Raw genomic sequence first — 20149 nt, 5'->3', positions numbered from 1 at the left:
CAATTATGTGGAAGACCTTAAAATTATGAAACATAAAATACAGGCAGCACAGACGCATAGTGGGTAGCACTGCTGCCAAAGATCTGTGATTGAATCCTTATTTCAGGTTGCAGTGTGTGCCACATATTTTTTTCTTTGTTTGTATGTGTTTTCTCCAGGTTCTTTGGTTTCCTCTTACTGTCCAAATTCATGCAGGTAGGCATTAAAAAGTGATCTACATGTGTGAGTGTGTGAATAGTGATGTACTCACATCTTATCTAAAGTGAAATCTCATTCCTTGAGCCAGTGTTACTAGGATAGGCTCAGGATCCACCATGACCTTGACCAGAATAGATAGACTGATACAGCTATATTGTCATTGCACAGTACAGGCACTCTGCAATGACATGCAGTTTAGTAGAAGTTTACTATGCAAAGTGCAAATAGCATTGTGGCATTGTGAATGAATGAATGAATGAATGAATGAATGCACAAATGAATAAATGAATGAATAAATGAATGAATGAGTGAATGAATGAATTTTCACAAATGTATTCAAAATACATCCTTGCTGCACTGTACTCAGTTAGCTTGTACTTTATTAGCCAGTTTTTCCTCAGGGCTCAATAACAAAAACTAGTTTTTTTAATGTTATTATTAAAGATAAGACTAAGTTAGTTTCATAATTTATTGATCAGGCAAGTGAATACTTAAAAAATGTGGTCTGAGCTTCAAGTGCTACCCATTTACTGAACATCTGCAGAAGTATCTTGAGCTGTCAGACGTTTGTATTATGTAATACCTTCCCAGAGTCCTTCACTACCTAATGTGTTAAATTCAAGAATCACTAGCAATGCTAGCTTTCACCTAAGAATTCCTCATTGTGCTTCGTTCTTTTTGCCTGAAATGCATTTCAGAGATATGGGATGCAAATAGCAAAGTTTACATTCTTGTCAGCTTGAAATCAAACCAATTGGTGGCATAAACAACCAAATAAAAACACATTCTTTAGTTTTAGTTGAAACCAATTACTAAATATTTAGTTATTCATAAAGAAAAAACCATTGCAATTCTCCCACTGTTGATGAATTTTACCAGATACATTCTCTTGCCAAGAGACATCAAGTGTGTGAGACATTTATTACTGAGGCTTTTACTGATTTCAAATTTCACATTTAAGTGATTTGGCATTTGTTTTGAGAGCAATACATTATTGTTATTGGCATCTATGCTAAGATCACCAATAATAACCTGGTATGTTGCAGTGCGCGCGCGTGTGTGTGTGTGTGTGTGTGTGTGTGTGTGTGTGTGTGTGTGTGTGTGTGTGTGAAAGAGAGAGAGAGCGAGAGAGAAAGAGAGAGAGAGAGAGAGAGAGAGAGAGAGAGAGAGAGAGAGAGAGAGAAAGAGAAAGAGGAAAAGAGAGGGGAGGAGAGGAGAGGATTTGTAAGGAAATGATAAATGAGAAGCCATATGTAGAAAAGGAAGAGCAAAAAGAACACTGAGATAACGGCTACAGCTTGGCCTGTTTTTAAAAATAGAAATGTTCACATTTGCGCTTGTGATAACCTTTGAAATGATGAAGTACCTTCAGTGTATGTGATTCTTCTATAGAGGTACATCATTTGGAAAGAATTCAATTCTACCTGGTTGTCACACAATCTGACCTCAGAATGACCTTTAGAAATGTCACTTTAACCACAGAGGCAGACATTGTCCTGGATTTGATTGTTTTGTGTTGAATGAAAAGTATCTTCCCCTACAGGGAACATGTGGAACTTCAGTCCTTTTATTGCATGAACAGGTGTAGGCGCGCCATGTCGGTTTCTACTTGAAAGCATGACCTTGTTTACTGATATTCAACTACCCTTCGAATGAACATTGTGTGGCGTAAAATACATAGGCATGCTCGTTTAAAAAAACTGTCGACCCTATTTTTGAAATGCATATTAACACTGTTTTTTTGAAGCAGCAGTTCGCCCTTTGTGTCCGCAAAAACGAATCCTCATCAATGCTTTTGCTGGCTGGCTTTAATTCAGTCTGAATGCCTGAGAGGAAGCTGCTCTAATAACGGGGTAAATGCACCCTTCTCTATTCAGACAGCGTGCTTTGTGACTGGAGCGAGCCTGGAAAGCGTTCAGCACCACGGACAGCTGCTCGACAGGACGTGGCCATCGGCGCGCGTTCGTTTCATTGAGAGAGAGATTTGTGGCGCTCGGCCCTGCCTGCGCGCCCCCGCCACTGCCTCGCGCGCTCCTTCGCTACCAACACTCCAGCGCCCCCTCCTCTCCCCGCCCCTCCCCTTCTGCGCGCCGTGATTGGCCCACCGTCCCTCTGACCGTGCGGAGAGATTGCGGTGTCTGTCTCATCCGGCGTCCGCTGCTTCTTCGTTGGGACGTAAGGCTTTTCCACCGCTCCGCAGTTCAGTCCACTACTTCACTGTCAAGTCGAACTCGCAACCCGAATTCTTTCTGATTTGACTTGTTAGCACGGTGTCGTTTCGTCATTGCACTTGTGCGCCCGCGTCGAAGCCAAAATGTTGGATCCGTCATCCAGCGAGGAGGAATCGGACGGGATAGTAGAAGAGGAAAGCAAAGAGACACTGGCGCCGCAGTCCGGAGGTCCGCGCGTGTCGCCAAACAGAGGCAGCGAGAGCTCAGAGCGCCTGCAGCCCAGCAGCCGAGGGAACAGCGCCCGCCCCAGCAGCCCGAGCCCGTCCGCCGCCAGCGAGCACGAGAAGGAGGATGTCGAGAAGCTGCAGCGCGAGGAAGAGGAGAGGAAGAAGCGCCTGCAGCTCTACGTTTTCGTCATGCGATGCATCGCGTATCCGTTTAACGCCAAGCAGCCGACCGACATGGCGAGGAGGCAGCTCAAGGTAAAAGGACTAAAGTAGAGGTGCAGCCTTTCATCTCACCTTGAGGAGCACATGCTTGTTTTTTTGTTTTTTATTCTAATTAATAAGAAGTCAGAACATGCTTGCACCGTCAAATCAACGGTATATATATATATATATATATATATATATATATATATATATATATATATATATATATATATATATATATAATGCAAGGCATTCGCATTGATTAATGAATGAGGTCACCATAGTCCTCTATTTTGTGGGACAACTAGGGGGGAGGTGTGTGAACACGCGGAGCTAACATGACTGCAGATAGATTCACAAAGATTTGGTATTTAGATGCTAGACTGGGAGTGACCCCAAAAGCAGCTCGTCCTACATCCATGAGCGCACAGAAGACGACTTTCAGTGCAGTGCTCATTCCCCGATTGGGCGACGGAGGCAGCCGGACCAAAATAAAGCGCCGTCATGGCCTCGGGAGTGTCACGTGACGTACCTGATCGTACCAGCTATTCCCCCAAAATCGCTTACTACCGTTTTATCCCAAAATAGGCTACTTTACCTCCGCTTGCCAAAAGATGGCGTACTACTTTAGACAAACCATTTTAACAGGCGGTCTGGAGCCCAGCTCCATCATGTATCGCCACAATGTCTCTTCATCTGCCTGCATGACCTCAGGTGTCAGATGTTAGTTTAAAATCTCTTGGAAGATCAAACAACCAAACATGGCAATCCAAGGTATTTGTTTGATGTATTGCTTTTTTTCTACACAGAGTTCACGCTTTTTATCATACATCTATTGTTGTTCTTTCTTCCTTCCCTCAAGAGTCATCTGTATTACTGTAAAGCTTCAGACTATTGATCACAGTATGCTGCAGTGTTTCATACTGTTTCCACTCTTTGTATCTGATCCCGATCTTGTATGGGCACACAGCTCCCAACTAATTCCCCTCAGTTATTGATTGAGGTTGATCATTTACAATTTACAACAAGCTCCTAACAGCTTGAGGTCACAAGCCATCTATAGACACTGCCAGATAATTAAAATCAGTTGTTCTATCTTGATTTTAATATAACCTATCAAATAACTGTGGTTCAATGTTCATGTCATTTAATGCATATGAGCAACAATCTGCCTGATGAATGACATCTTTGCACGATGTCCTTGTTAGGGTACTAAATTGGCAACATTATGTCTTAAATGCAAAGACACAATATGAAAGACACATATTAGTCTGTTGTAGTGAACTTTGACCATTTCATTTTATAAAGGAAACAAGGTTCTGGTTCTCCCATTGGGAGTCACTTGAGTTTAGTGAGTCATGACTGGTGATATTTGGGTCATAGAAATGAATTTCAGTGTTGAGTCACAGCTGAGGTCCTTAAAGAGCAACAAAGACATTTCAATCATTCACCATACAAATATGAATTATTCCCATGAAGAACATTCATCAATGCAAAGAGCAAAGGAGCTGGTGAACTGTCTGATTTAAATTTCATGCAATTAATTTTGGAGTAAGTTGAATATTAGTAGCTAGAATGATTCAGTTCATTGCTATTTAGATTTAACATAGAACACTTTAGTTTTGCAATTTGCTTAATTTTTCTGTAATCACAGAGACATGAGGATTTGCCAACAAATCAGCTCTGACCCATATGAGACATGGACTCCATAAATCTTCTAAGGATGTGCTGTGGTATCAGGCACCAAAATGTTACCAGCAGGTCCTTTAAGTCTTGTAAGTTCTGAGGTATTGTTTCATGGACTGGACTTGTTTGTCTAGCACTTCTCACACATGCTGGATTGGATTTAGATCTGGGGAATTCTAAGGCCAATTCAACACCTTGAACTATTTGTCATGTTCCTCCCTCCATTTCTGAGCATTTTATTTTTTAATTATCCTGCTTGAAAAGGCTACTGCTATTAGGAAATGCTGTTTCCATGAAAAGATGTGTTTGGTCTGCAACAATGCTTAGGTCAATTGTAGATGTCATACTAACATCCATCTGAGTGCCAGGATCAAAGGTTTTGCAGCAGAACATTGGGAGGAGCATCAGACTGCCTCCCTATCTTTTCTTTCTCCCATACTACATCAAATGCATCTAATGCTACAGGTAAGTAATTCACAAGCAACCGACCATCCAAATAAGATAAAGGAGAAATGATTGCTGGTTCATAAAACCAGGCCAGGTTCTTCCATTGCTTCATGGTATAGTTTTGATGCTCACATGCCCATGTTTGGTACTGTCAGTGATAAATAGGGGTCAGCATGCACAATCTACGGTAATCAGTCTGCATTTACCCAGAACCTTTCTGTGTGTTCTCAAACTGTTCTGCTATAGACAGCATTACATATTTTTAGCAATTTATGCGACAGCAGTTGTAGACTGACAAGCCTTCCCATGTAGCTTCCCCAGTGAGCCATGGGCATGCATGACCTTGGCACCAGTTCACTGATTGTCCTTTGTTGGATCACTTTTCCTAGGTACTAACCATTGCACACCAGCAACACTTAATAAGACATGTTGTTTTGAAGATGCCCTGACCTCATCCAGCCATTACAATGTGGCCCTTGTGAATGTCAACCAGATCCTTACACTTACCCATTAAAAAAACACGTGCCATTGTTATTAATTAATGTCATTCACTGTCAGTGGTTCTAATATTATGGCTATTATTGTAATTATTTATCTAAAATGTATGTAAAATGTTGTAAAAAAAATGTTTCTTATATCATATTATAATAATTACATATTTAAACTACACAGTAAAATTACAAAAATTACACTGCTCTTAATGCCATTGTGTTATTGGTTGATTTGCAATGGTTACTGTGAAGAGGGAATTTATTAATTAGTGTTTTCAATTTAAAACAGGAGAAGAATAGCATTTCTCCTTATTTATAATTTGCAAAACAGCTATTATCCTAATCACACATACTTTATAAGTAACCCAATTTTTTCTACAATGATATATTCAGTACTTTAATTGACTGCTGGTCAAAAGCAGCCGTAAGTACTCTGTCCTTACCCTTGCGCCACTTAGTGATTGTGGCATTTCAGCTGAAATTGCAGGCCAAATAAAATCTGCACATATCAATACCCCGCAATCGTAGTTAGATATTTACTGTATTTAATAACAGTTTTCATATTGGTACATGGCCTGTAGTAGCTAAACCTTTCATGTAAAAGTGGTGGGAGAAAAAGAGCAAATTAGAAAAAAATAATTTCAAATGTTAGCTCTAAATTTCACAAAAAGTCATACAGATTTGTGACAAAGGGAAACAGAATAAAAATTATTAAATCAAAGTCAATGATTAGTCTCCAGAACTTTACTGAAAATATTTCTGGCCAGAAGACAAAATGGATGTCTAAATGTGTACACTCAAGACTGTCTACTTTTTTATGATCTTCATGTTATAGGGATTTGTGATGAAGGCTCAAAGGACTTTTTCAAACATAAAGACCATTAGTGAATATGTAATGAATTACTTAATCAGGCTTTCACACTTCTGATGGTTAAATGGCTTTTGATGAAGCTTGACTACACTGCCCTTCTCTTCAGTCAGAACCCAGAGCTGCAGGCCACATGATTACCTCTTTCACAGGGAAATGCAAATCAGGGCATTATTGTGTGATTGTATGGTTAAGAGTGTTTGAATGTATTTGAGTGGCCAGTGTGGGAAATTCACCTGCATTTTTTCTCTGATTTTCCCTTCAGATCTTTTATTGAGGTGTGTATGTAGGTGTGTGAGGGAGCACCACTATCTTTAGTCTTTATAAGTATCGTCATTTAATCACCTAATATTTAATCACCACAGAAATGAGCGAATTGTCAACAAAATGGTTTATTTTTGTGGGATCTCAGCAGTTAGAAAGGCGAATATAAGCATCTGATTTAAGAAGAAAAGTAACAAGATGCACCTAACACGCTAAGCAAAGTCGATGATTACAACAGAGCAACGTTTATACTGGCATTACTAGCTTCTGCTGTTAAAGATAGCAGACATGTTATTGAATGTAAATCTTTGGTCATGTAGACATTTAAATAAGGTTTCTTTACGAATAAAAAGAATATCCTTTAAGGTGCCACATAGTCTTTTGAAGACATGTCTCAGCAACAACAGCAGTTTGTAGAGCAAGAAGAGGAAACGACATTGAAAACACATGAGAAGAAATTTAATTAGAGAAAGCAGGAAGATAAAGACAATGCTAAGTGTGTAGAAAAATGCTCATATATACACATATATTGTTATATAGCATAACAGCTGTTTTAGGTTTAATTATTTGAAATGTGTGAAAATAAATTTTTTTTTTTTAATGTGGCTTTGTGCAACCCCAAAGTTGAGCATTTAACATCATGAATTTTAATTTACGTATTGGTGGTTATGAAACACCCAAGACTCCTTCCAAATATATTTTTTTATTAGTTATTTAAATTATTATCTTGAATATACATAAAACCTCTACAAAAATAATCTGCATGCTAATACAAGTTTAATGTGTTCAAACTTATTTATTTTATATTTTGCATAGTGTCTGCCATTCATGTCCCAGTGTTTGAGCTGTTTTACAGTTATGTATTAGAGCATGCACATTTTACATATCTAAAATGTTCCTTTTTTTTTTTTTTAAAGAATTCTGGCTTCTACATTAAATTTTGATTAATTTTACCATTATTATGTTATGTGTGAGTATGAAATAAATCTGTGAATAGGTGTGGGAATAGATGTGTGACCTTAAAGATTACTCATTAAAGATAAAGATAAAAAAAATATATATATATATATCTTCTCAGAAATACAAAAAGGATTAATGAATTTATTAGTTACATTAGCAAGGTCGAGGTGTATTGTGGATAAGTGCAACAGCATAACAGCTGTGTTAGGATCAATACAAACACACACATGCAAGGACAATAGCAAATTGCCTTTATTCTTAAAACTATTGGCCCTTTCCTTCTATCCTCCCATCCACACCCCTTGATGCACACCCTTATGTATTAGCACAGACACTACGTTCTATCTCGCTTTCCCACATCTCATTAGCCATTAAGCAACACCTCCCCCTCTCCCATTCACGCCCAGTTGGCACTGGCTTGCATGACCTTCCCTCTTCCTCAAGGTTGAATAGAATGCAGCTCTTTGCTCAAGGTCTCTACTGCTAACAGGAGGAAAATTGAAGGAGCATCAGACGATGCTTACACACATTTACCATAAAGTTCTCCTGTGTTGTAAGAGAGAAAACGCATTGATTTCTAGACAACGCGTTTTCTTTCTGTCTGCCGTCTATTCGGTCACAGGAAGCCATTTTGCTGAGCACACCACGACATATGTCTCAATTCCTTATTTTTAGCTTGAATTGGAGAGTTCCAGGCAAATGCTTACACCCCCACACACACATTAGCTCTCCCTTGCAGATACACATATTATCTTGTGTGCAGGCATTTGCATGCACACACAATTAAAATTTGTCTAAGAACAGCACATAATTGAGAATGTATAGAGCACACATAGATAGTCTCTTGTTTGATGATATGTCTTTCTATCACACTGTGGTTATATTTATATTTTCTTATCTTTTTTCGCCCTCTCACCTTCACACACACACACACACACACACACACACACACACACACACACACACACACACACACCTCACCTAAAAGCAAGTATGAATATATGAATAAAACTATTTTGAATGTTGAATGAAACATGTACTAGCACATGTGCATTTGACCAGGCACGCACACACGTACAAGCACATAAAACCTACACAAATGCATACATAATATGCAGTACCTCAGTGAGTACACCCCTTACATTCCAGAAATGAAACTTGGATATATTTTGAAGTAGTCAATGTGCAGCTTGTATAGCAGTACAGATTTACTGTCCAAAGTGTCAATATTATGTGTGAGCACATTGTTAACTAGCACTGCTTTGATCCTCCCGGGCATGGAATTCACCAGAGCTGCACAGGTTGTTGCTGGGATCCTCTTCCACTCCTCCATAATGACATCACGGAGCTGCTAAATGTTAGATACATGGCGCTTCTCTACTTTCTTCTTGAGGATGCCCCTACAGGTGCTCAATAGGGTTCAGACCTAGAGACATTCTTGGTCACCCATCACCTTCAGCTTTCTCTGCAAGGCAGTTGCAATCTTGGTAGTGTGTTTGGGGTTGTTATTATGTTGGACAACAGAGGTTCGGCCCAGTTTCTGAAAGGAGGGCATCATGTTCTGCTTCAGAATGTTACAGTACATGTTGGAATCCATGTTGTCCCCATTTAACCGCAGCTCCCCAGTACCAGCAGCACTTATGCAGCCCCAGACCATGATGCTACCACCACCATGCTTGACTGTAGGCAAGACACATTTTTCTTGGTGCTCCTCACCAGGGTGTCGCCACTCATGCTGGACACCATCTGAGCCAAACAAGCTTATCTTTGTCTCATTAGACCACAGGACATGGTTCCATTAAATCATGCTCTTGGACAGTTTGTCTTCAGCAAACTGTGGGTTTTCTTGTAAAACCAGCTTCAGAAGAGGCTCCCTTCCGGGAAGATGTCCATGCAAACCGACTAGTTGCAGTGTGCGTCATATGGTCTGAGCACCGACAAGTGGACCTTTTGCTTCTACAACCTCTAAAGCAATGCTGGCAGCACTCATGTGTCTGTTTTTTGAAGCCAGTTTCTGCACCTAAAGTACAGCACGAGGACTCAACTTCTTTGATCGACCCTTGCAAGGCTTGTGGTCTGAGTGACACCCGTCTTAGAAAACCTCTATATGAACTTAGTTTCAGGGTGTGGACGATCTTCTAATAGTCTAGGCCATCTTTGTGCAGAGCAACAATTCTAATTCTCAAATCTTTAGAGAGTTTTTTGCCATGAGGTGCCATTTTGAACATCCAGCGGTCAGTATGAGAGAATTGTGCTAAAAATGTTTAACTGCTTTAACACAAGATACACAAATTTGTATGGTCCTGTCAAGCAGACAAAAACATGAACATGGTGAATAGGACATGTGGCTTTGCATGGTTACACAACGCACAACTGTTATTACTCACTTTTTTTGCCAGCTATTTTGACAATAATGGCTGCATGTTGAATTATTTTCAGAGGACAGTAAATCTGTACTGCTATACAAGCTGCACATTGACTACTCTAAAATATATCCAAGTTGAATTTCTATAGTATGGTCCCTTGAGAAGAAATACTTAAATATTTGCTGAAATGTGAGGGGTGTACTCACTTTTGTGAGATACTGTACATTATACAGATTTCCAAACATAATGGCTATGCTATGCTGAACTAATGTTACGTCTACGTTAATTTGGATAAATCCAAAAACTAAATTTTTTTGACTGCTCTGGCATTTTTCCAAAGATTGATTGCGCCCACTGAAACATATGAAAATGTTTACATCTCTATTCTGTGCATGCATTTCAGTCAGTTTGTTCTGAGGCAATTGCAAGTTAACGTTTTTAAAAGATTTGAAAAAAGGTCTTAATTTTTAAGAATCCCATGAAACTAGATAGCAGGTACAACAAGTACATTACAACACTGTCCACCATCTTGTTTTTTCTGATTTAAAAAAAAAAAAATGTTTTGCTTTTCAATATATAATTTTTCTCCATCCTAAAATGTAAAAACTGCAATTATGAATGATTTATGCATTATGCATTATGCATTTATGATTTTTCGGAAAAAATCTGTTTTTGCCGGACACATGCTATGTGAAGCCAAAAAATGGCGACCTTAAATAAATCTAGATGAATGTGGACGTAGCCTTAGGCTTGTTGTGTGTACAGGCAATGAAATCATGCATTAAATAAACAAAAGCTCGTTTCAGACACAATCATCTACTGACACTATTTATGACTTGGTGGCTGCCAGGACATGAGAATAATTCACACCATTTTCCCCCCACATTTTGGAAATATGATTCCACTGCATAATTCCCTATATAACAAACCATTTGAATGGTTTTATAACATTTTTCAAAATGGACATTAAAAATATTCTTTTATTTTTCACTGCTTTCATAGGCACAGGTCAGTGTGCAGATCCATGCGTGTATCGGCTGTAATATTATTAGCTATGATAAATTTCAAAGATTGTAACTTATACTTTAGGTGCTGTGAAATTAACAGATAAAATCACACAGTAGACAGATGATACCCTACAGTATATCACAGAGAAAAGATTGACTGGACCATTAAACAGTACCAGTGAGGTCAGCAGAGGTGAAGTAAGAACAAATGCTTTGAAATGGGCCATATTCATTGGACATTGCTCAGCAGCCTCACGGTAAATTGGCAGATATTTCTCTCGCTAGAGCACACATTTGCTCAGTGGTACCATTTCTGATTACAGATACATGATTTCACTGTAATGGAAAAACTGCATAATAGACTGCAATAAATGTGGCATTTCATGACTAGCTAATTATAAAACGTGAAAGATTGTGATTGCTTTTGATATATTATTAACTGCACACTAATATAGAGTGCACATTATGAAGCTGGATGTGTCAATACTGTACTTTTTTGCTACTAAAAAATGGCTGGTTATTCCGTATATATTACATACATTATAAAGCAAGGTTCATAATAACTAGTTTTAAATAAATAATAAGAAAATTAATAAGGTTTTTATTGAGTAAAAAAGTGAAATTTGCAGACTAAAAGACGCAATAAGGTAGCATAGAATCTTCACCGTTCTCTATCATTTACATTTACACCATTTCCAGTCACCCTTATCTACATCGACTTACAAAAGTGCTTTACAGTTCCAATCAGAAGCAACCAAAAACGTGCTGGCACAATTAGGTCAGTGTCTAAGAATATTATTAAGCCCGAACCCTGTTAGAGAGGAGATAATATTCTTTTCTTTTTTTTTTTTGGTCAAATTGTTTTTAATTATGAAGAGGTGGGTGTTCAGTCTTCGTCTGAAGGCAGCCAAAAGAAATCCCTTGATTATGGTGGCCTAAAAAAAGCCAACGCAATGCAAATGCAAAGATGTGCTGCAAATTCACAAAACACTTTAATCAAAATCACAACATATAGAGTAGCATTTTAGATTTGCATTTCAAATTCATATACTCAGTACAAAATTAATAAATGTATATCTGCTCTGGAAGTGCACATTATCAATCACAATTTTAAAACCAAAACAGTGGCAACCTACCCAGTTAAACAAGTTAAGAACAGTGGCTTAGAAAAAAGCCAGTCCAGCATGACAGTGCCACTGCACACAAAAAGAAGTCCATAAAGACATAGTTTGCCACTTCATTGGAGTGGAAGAACTCAAGTGGCTTGTGCAGATTTTTGACCTCCACAAGAGTCCTATGGGATTAACTAGAACACTGACAAGCTCCCACATCCACCTCTTTGCTTTACTTCACTAATGTTCTTAGATTTAAATAGGCAAACCTAAGGATAGTAAACACAAATCTCCACATTGACATGCCAAAATATATTGGACAGCTTTCTCAAAAGAGTAGAGGCTGTTATGGTGTCAAACTGTTCAACAAGCAGATATGTGTTGGTGGTCACATAGTCTTAAGTTGGCTATATACAGTGTTGGCCATCTTAGTTGGCAATACAGTGTAGTTATGAGTTATCAGTTTGATATATGATCACTCTGTAAATGCTTCGATTGCTTTGTAAATAAGAATGTCTCCCATCAGTGCCCTGGAAACCTATCTCTTTTATCGTAGCTGGATTTCTTTCTTTGAGAGCTGTAGTACCTATTCATGCTGAATCTGCATGTTGAGCATTCATTCATCTTCAGCAAGCACTTGATCCTTATTAGTACTGCAGTGAATCCAGAACCTGTACCGGAAACACTGGACACGAAGTGGATATTCACCCTAGAAGGAAAGAAAGTTTGTTGCAGAGCACTGTGTTCACAAATCCACACATATCTAGGAGCATTTTAGTGAAGCCAATACAAGTGTTTTTATATATTTCTGAAAGGTGGGAGGAAACCACCAAACTCACCCACACGAGAACTTGCAAAGAAACTCTACAAGATTTTGCATTGCATCTAGGCATTTGCAATGGCCTTCTGAAATGCTGCTTATGTTTAGATGTGGATGAAAGTGTTCTGCATTCATCTTGCAGTTGACAATGCAATGGGGTTTGTCAGCCACTGTATTTGGTGGAAAAAAAAATCAAATTGTATTTACTTTATTTTTTCCTACAGCATCTAGGGGTTATTAGCTAAACCAATCAATTATATAATGAGGAGAAGTACAACATAAAAACAGTCCAGATATTGATTTTATTGTCCATTCAGATGTCTCTGTGAGTAACAGTGAATGTTACAAAAATAGTAATTATACGTGCAATACAATGCTCAAAATGCATATCCGATAGGCCTTTTAAATCTTTTCACTAGCTAATGTTACTACTTCATTTCCCACCAAAAATAAAACACATCATACCAGGAATGCATAATCACATGATTTCTGGAAGAAGATAGTATATACTGTTTCTCTTTGAAAAGCTGCGCAGTGTCAGAGTCACTGAGATCTTTCTTTTGGCTCAGTGTGTACTGAACCTGCTTTAGCAGTTGGTCTATGATCTTTCAGAGCGCTTTCATCATAAAGCGAGAGAAATGATAGGAGGTGCATGGAGTGAAGGTGCACAGGGAGCTAAGGAGTAACTGGAACGCACTGTTCCTTTTTTGGTACAGTTCTTTCAGAAATCCACTGTTGGCCTGCTGTGTGTGTTTTTTTTCTAGTGTATCAGGCATCTAGTTGCTATTTGTTTTTGGTGGGTATCAATTAGATGCAGATGATGCTCTGCTGAATGCTGTGTGTACACACAAAAGGTTTGTCTGTTTGCTCTGGTCACTGTGTGTGGAACTGTGTATTTGGCTCGTTTGTAAAGCAAAGTAAATACTGCAAAAATACACAAGGATCCTGCATGCAGGAGAGGGGTATTATTTATTGAAGAGCCTTGTTTTTGTGTGGTTGGATATTTGTTGCTTTTGTGGGTTTCAAGTCAAAACTTTGGCTTCCGGATTTAAAAAGATAAATCTACGCTGAAACACAAATATGATTATATGAAAATGACGTGCTTAGCTATTCTAATGCAAAGTTGGCTGTATTTTCATTATTCATGATAGGCATTATTATTTTGTGCTGCTATGTAACAGGAGACATTTCTAGTTACAAAGATGCTTAATAGAAGAAAATTAAATCAATGTTAAACATAAGGGTTAAATTGTCCGGTTTTGCTGTTCTAAAAACAATAGCACAAGACCTTATTTTATGCCCCACGATCCAGGAACAGACCCGTAAGTCTACAATGCAGAGCAGCAACTAGGATCTAAAATATGACAAGTACAATTGCACTGACAACAGTAAAAGTTTAACTGACACTATCCATAATGTGCTCTTAGATGCAAAATCATAACAACGTAAAATATGTTGCTTTAAATGAGGAATCAAATGTACAACAACTTCTCAAACTTCTTGAATTGACAAGTAGAGCATGAGATAATGCAAACTTAATCTTGGGCTCTGCATATATTTGAAAAAGGCTGACTACATCTTTTTATGAAATGTGCGTGTGTGTGTGTGTGTGTGTGTGTGTGTGTGTGTGTTTGTGTCACGATCATAAAATCTTCCCCTCGTTTCATCTTGAGCTTTTTCAGCTCAGAATTTGGCAAGCATCTTCATTTTTTATTACCCACTGAGTACTTACATAATATCTAGAAGAGGTCCATTTTTTCCCTTTGTCTTGTTCTCTCTCTGTGTTGACGAGCCAATGAGGAAGTCTAATCTTAGACACATCCACATCTAATTCCATGTCATACCAGTCTAATTTAGTTGCAGTTTTAATTGTTCAGCATAACATGGGTTTAACTTAAATGTATTACAACAACCATAAACATGCATGCCTTAAAATATATCTGTCATATATCGCTCTCATGCATCATTTTCTAGCCTGAAGTTAAAGTTCTCACCATTGTTCAATTATTATGAGGACAATTGACACTTCTCCTGCTGAAAATCCCCTTTAAGAAACGTGTATGCTTATGTAACACATTTCTTATTGAAATGAATATTACAAATTAAACCCTTACGGAAAAATGACATACAATACCTTGTGTTGTGTCATTTGTGAGACTTTTCCTATAACATGTCACAGCAATGACATACAGTATAGTGAGTAATATGCAATTAAATGTGAAAATCATAGCAAGCTACTTTTCAGCTTTTTTATGTGAAACACGTGGAAAAATAATTACATGGTTGACGTGAAAAAATAAATCTATCATATGAGGAAATCGCAAAACATGTTAAGACGTCCACACAACATGTAAAGTGCTTAAAAACCACCCTGTAAAATTCATGCTTTGTTGTGGTTAATCGCATGGAAACTTCGGTGTAAGCATTATATTAGTGGGAAAGGTGTTTTCTGCTAGACATTGGGTGGTAAGATATAACTAGGATGCAAAACAAAAAAGATGAACGAGGAATCAGATTTTGCATTGCAGTTGTTTACAGAATGAAATTAAATTCAGTTTGACATTTCCACAAAAGCACTTGCAAACTTTAACCAATGTCCCTTACTAGCCTTTCGCTATTGTCTGTGGCGTAACACCAAACGCATATCACACACATATCAAAAACTGACAACAAGAATACAAGACCACAAAAAAGCATAACTCTGCAAGTGCTACATATGTAAATGAAAGCCTTTTAATGCAAACAGCTCTCATTAAATTCTATTAGCATTGGAGGTGCAATTGTGCAATGAATATGGGATGTAAACCAGAGATATATCATTTTGAGAACATCTCACTATTTGGACATATTAGTCATAATTCTTAGAAACATTCTTGTTATTAAAACTTAATAAATTAATTTATTTTCTTGGCAAGTGGCTTCCATAGACTGTTGGTTGAATAATTGGAAAGCCAGATTGTGTAAAGATGAAGATGAATATCCAGCAAAAGAGATTTGTTTTAATATGCGTAGGGAAGAATTAGTATTCCTCAGATGCTTCTTAAGGCGTCCTGTGGCCTGGCAAATGCTTGTCTTGTCTTGTGTTGTTTCCAATCCCAGAGATATAAAAGAAATGAAAAGAAATAAATAAGTGTGAGTGAAAGCTTATGCTAGGTTGCATAAAGAAATATGGGGTGCCTGGTGTATGCTGGATCAAAATAGAATTTCCGACTTGACTTAAAAAACGTCTTCGTAGTCAGACTTTTAGCAAAAAAAAAAAAAAAAAAAAATTAAATTGGTGATGGTAAGTCACACTTTCTCAGTGTACTTCACACTAACAGAGACTGGCCATCTGTACAAGTGTGCATGTGTGTGTACGTGTTCTCTGCCCTTGCGTTGACGTATCGAGGCTGATTTATGTGTTTGTCCTTTCTAGTGCTATGTAGTGAATCTGGCTGCCATAGAGCAATTCTTATTAAGGGTGCTTAGAAAAAAAAAAGATCGATGTGTAGGTTAGATGTAGGCGGAGATGCAGCATGAGCAATGCTGCAATGCCAGACATAATGAATGAGTGAAACCAGTGACTGAAAAATCATTAACTAAATAGGACTCAAGTGCTTTAATGCAATTAAGAAAGCAACGTATGTGACCTTTGCTTTCTTTCTGATCCCATGTACGTTTTTTGTTTACCAACGAGTACCACAAACACACTACATTGGAATGGATGGTTTTAATGAATGAATAAAATAGTTTTCCTTTTTTCTTTTTCCATCAGACACCCTTATTCAGAGCGACAAAACCTTTTCAACACTTAACATCTTCCCAGAAAAGTGGAGTTTATTATAACAGCAAGGTAAATAGTCAGGTGTCTACAAACTTTTAACTACTGTATATACGTTGAAACATCTCATTCCAGATTTCAACCTTCTTTTTTGTTCAAATAAACTCCACTCTTCTAAAAAATACCCTTTTATAACCTGACTGTGGGAATTTGTCCAGTTAGCCTCAAGAGCATTGTTGAGTTGCTGGTTGAATGATGCAGTCAGCATACCAGTTTATCCCAACCATGTGCAATGTTGTTGAGATCAGGGCTCTATGCTGGCCACTTGAGTTCTTTCACTCTAAACCTGGCTAACCATGTCTTCATGGACCATATTTTGTGCATAGTTTTAACTGTCGTTCTGAACCTGGTTTTGGGCCTCCTAGTTTCAGTGAGGGGAAATTGTAAATCAACAGCATATAAAGATATACTATTCAACTGTCTGCTTCTAATATTGTGGCAACAGTTTGGGGAAGAACCACATATAGGTGTGATGCGGAGGGGTCTACATAATTACAAATACACATATTGTAGGTCATGCAGTGTAGGTTATTGAATGTAGTGTTGATTATTTTTACTACTGTACATTATGTATGTATATGTCATACATATATCCATTAAAAGAACAAGAAATATTATAGGGATTTGGAGAATCATGAATGGTGCACATGAATGGGGAAGGAGGAAAGGGGGGGAATTCATAAAGCACACTCATACTGCCTTCCCCACAACATTAAAACAAAATTAGTAAATTTGTACTGCAATCCTGAATCCATAGAGCTTCATCAGTTTTACAAAGCAGCAGTGATGAGCAATAAATCATCTTGAAGATGTGCAAATCCCCTGCTAAGTAGGCATTCAAAAAACCTTGAATGAGCTTACCTGAAACCAGTGATTCTATTTTGCTTTTGCTTTTATTCCAACTGTTCATATTGAATCTAAAAGGACTAATAATGCACGTTTTGTCCATTTTCATGCGAGGGAGAGTGCGGACTTTAGCAAAGAGATGAACACACAGATGGTGCTGTAATGCCTCACAGGCACACTCTACATGGTACTTTTCCACCTTCCTCCCACACCAGAATCTATCTCACATGCATGCAAATACACACACACACACACACACACACACACACACACACACTCACACACACACACACACACACACACACACACACACACACACACACAAACACATTCACATTATTTCCTGTTCTCCTACACACAAATACACACACATATCCAAGAATGTTTATTTCTCTGGAGAACTTTAGACCACAACCAATTAAACATGGAGTCTCTTCGGGCACAATAATAGACAACTCAGATTCTTCTAATTCTGACACACAAGACAGTTTCCTTCTAATTAGGACATTTTTTAAATTTCCCTTAATTTATATTAAAGTTAAAATATTTTAAACATGTCTCATCTCACACGACAGAAATTCCAGTCTGAGATTGCCCATGTATTTTTGTTGAATAGAAACCCAGGCAGTGATTTCTTTTCAGCCCCCAGTACAACTAAGGGTCCATAATGTTGCATAACTACTACTACTACTAATATAATTATTATTAGTAGTAGAAATAATAGTAGTAGTAGTAGTAGTAGTAGTAGTAGTAGTAGTACTGTTGTTGCTGCTGATATGTTTGTTGTTATTAATTATTGGATTGAGACAATAGCCAAATCAAATTATTTCTGTTCATTTACTAATATAGAGTTACATTTAAAAGATAAAGGTCAGGTAAGATTTTATAATCTAAAGAGTTAAGAAAAAAGGGAGGATTCAGGTTTTTCCCAACACACCTGATGCAACTCTTGAGAGGTTTGCTAATCAGTTCATCAGCTGGCTCACTGTGTGTTTATTGCATGGTTTATTATGCACGTTCACATAATTTGTCTTAATAACTGTCTCGTTTTTGCACTCATTTATTTTTTTCATATTTGTTTCTGTTTTTTGCAATAAACATCATTAATGAACTTCTGTTAATGAACCAATTTCATATAAATTCCCTTTAATGAAGCCGCTCACGCGAAGACCAAATAGATGAGCTCAACTGAGTTGTTAGCGGGTTTCAGTTTTCTTCATTAATGGTTTCCTTCTGTATTGCAGGATGGTAAATATACAAATGGCAACTTTTGTGAGAATTTTTGATTTTGCAATTCTATTAATGTTCAAGTAGTGAGAGGTTGGATTCTTCACAGCATTTTAAAAACCTCTTGTTTAAGCAAATGATGTCTAGTTAGTGTGCTTTCAAGCTTAACTCACTAGCCAACAGCTTGAAAGTGACAAATGTAAATGAAAGTGTTATTTAATGGTTAATTTTAATCTAAGTCTTTTTAAGTGACAATAAGTAGTCAAGTGTCAAAGTAAGTGCTAATCAAAATAACACTGTTACATGCCAGTTATAGCGTGCTGTGTTTGTGCAGAATTTCATACTGCACTCTGCTTTGTTAGGTCTAGTCACATTCTACAGGATGTCACGAAAGTCTCCAGAAACAAAGGACTTTTTTTTTCAAACTGTAATTTACATTTTTTTTTTCCAGATAAGCTTTCTGAATGCCTTTTGACAAAAGAAGACCATGTTGTAGCAGAAAAGGCTCAGCATAATGATCATTTAAAGGAACGCATTCAAAGTGAAGCGACATGCATAACATCAGATGTGATGGCTCGATTCATCATGAGTGGGAGAGACAGGCATGTCTGTCTCTGCATTATGTACTGTAAAATATTTTTTGGAAATAAAATGACATTTATTTTTGTTGTTGTTTTTGTTGTTGATGTCACTTATTTATAGAGACTTATAGAGACACAACTCCTATTTTGCTTTATACATTCATTCTGGATTTTTCATAAATATAGAAAACTGCTTGTCTGGTAGATGCAGTATGGTAGCAGTTTAGCTGGCAAAAGCAGTAGCATAGCATGCAGCGAATACACAGATACTGTACATGAACAGATTGTATTCTGTTGTATTCTGTATATGCTAACTGTTTTTTTCTGGAACTCCTGTCCTTTCATGACATTGAGCACTGCTGTAAATTTTACCAAGAGGTTTGTTTTCCAGTTGCCTCTTTAGATCTCTCATTAGTGTATTCTTGTTTTTAGGGCAATTACATATTTAACAGAAGAACATCCTGTAATTTTAAATGGCTTCAGGCAATGTGCAGCAGCCTACATTCATAACATCTTGGTGTACATAAAACTTTTGGCATGGACTTAATAGTTTAATTATAATCTTGTTGTCTTGGGGTAAAATATGCAGCTTATTTTCTGCCGGATGTATTTTTTTTAAAGAGGAAAGATCAGATTTCCATAGATCCTTTTAAACAGGAATGTTGTTTACATTGTCTTGCTGTCAAGCTGTCATCTACATAAAACCTGTATAAATACATTCTTTTGTGGATGTCTCATTTGCTGCTACTAATTGGCAAGAGTGAAGCATTTATTTTATCTTCTGCCCTGTCGTCGTAAATCCACAAAGCATTCATGCTTTAACATTGTTTCAGCTCACTACACACCTGATCCAG

The 20149-nt window shown here is 37.6% G+C and overlaps 1 protein-coding gene across 15 annotated transcripts in view; it reads left to right on the top strand.

The window, feature by feature from the left end:
- The first annotated feature begins 2285 nt into the window (after positions 1–2285).
- cadpsb (Ca2+-dependent activator protein for secretion b) overlaps positions 2286–20149 on the top strand; it is an 85490-nt gene continuing 67626 nt past the window's right edge. For 5 of the 15 annotated variants that reach the window (XM_046842652.1, XM_046842730.1, XM_046842062.1 and 2 more), the window contains exon 1: positions 2288–2851. In XM_046842652.1, coding sequence (XP_046698608.1) covers positions 2513–2851 — 339 coding nt within the window. In that variant the 5' untranslated portion in view covers positions 2288–2512. Of the gene's footprint in view, positions 2852–20149 lie in introns of all 15 variants that reach the window. The other 10 variants (XM_046842813.1, XM_046841903.1, XM_046842450.1 and 7 more) reach the window with 4 other exon arrangements.

The sequence above is a fragment of the Silurus meridionalis genome, chromosome 1, assembly GCF_014805685.1.
Source record: "Silurus meridionalis isolate SWU-2019-XX chromosome 1, ASM1480568v1, whole genome shotgun sequence".
In the NCBI taxonomy this organism is placed as follows: domain Eukaryota; kingdom Metazoa; phylum Chordata; class Actinopteri; order Siluriformes; family Siluridae; genus Silurus; species Silurus meridionalis.
This window is presented reverse-complemented; position numbering and strand designations above follow the sequence as displayed.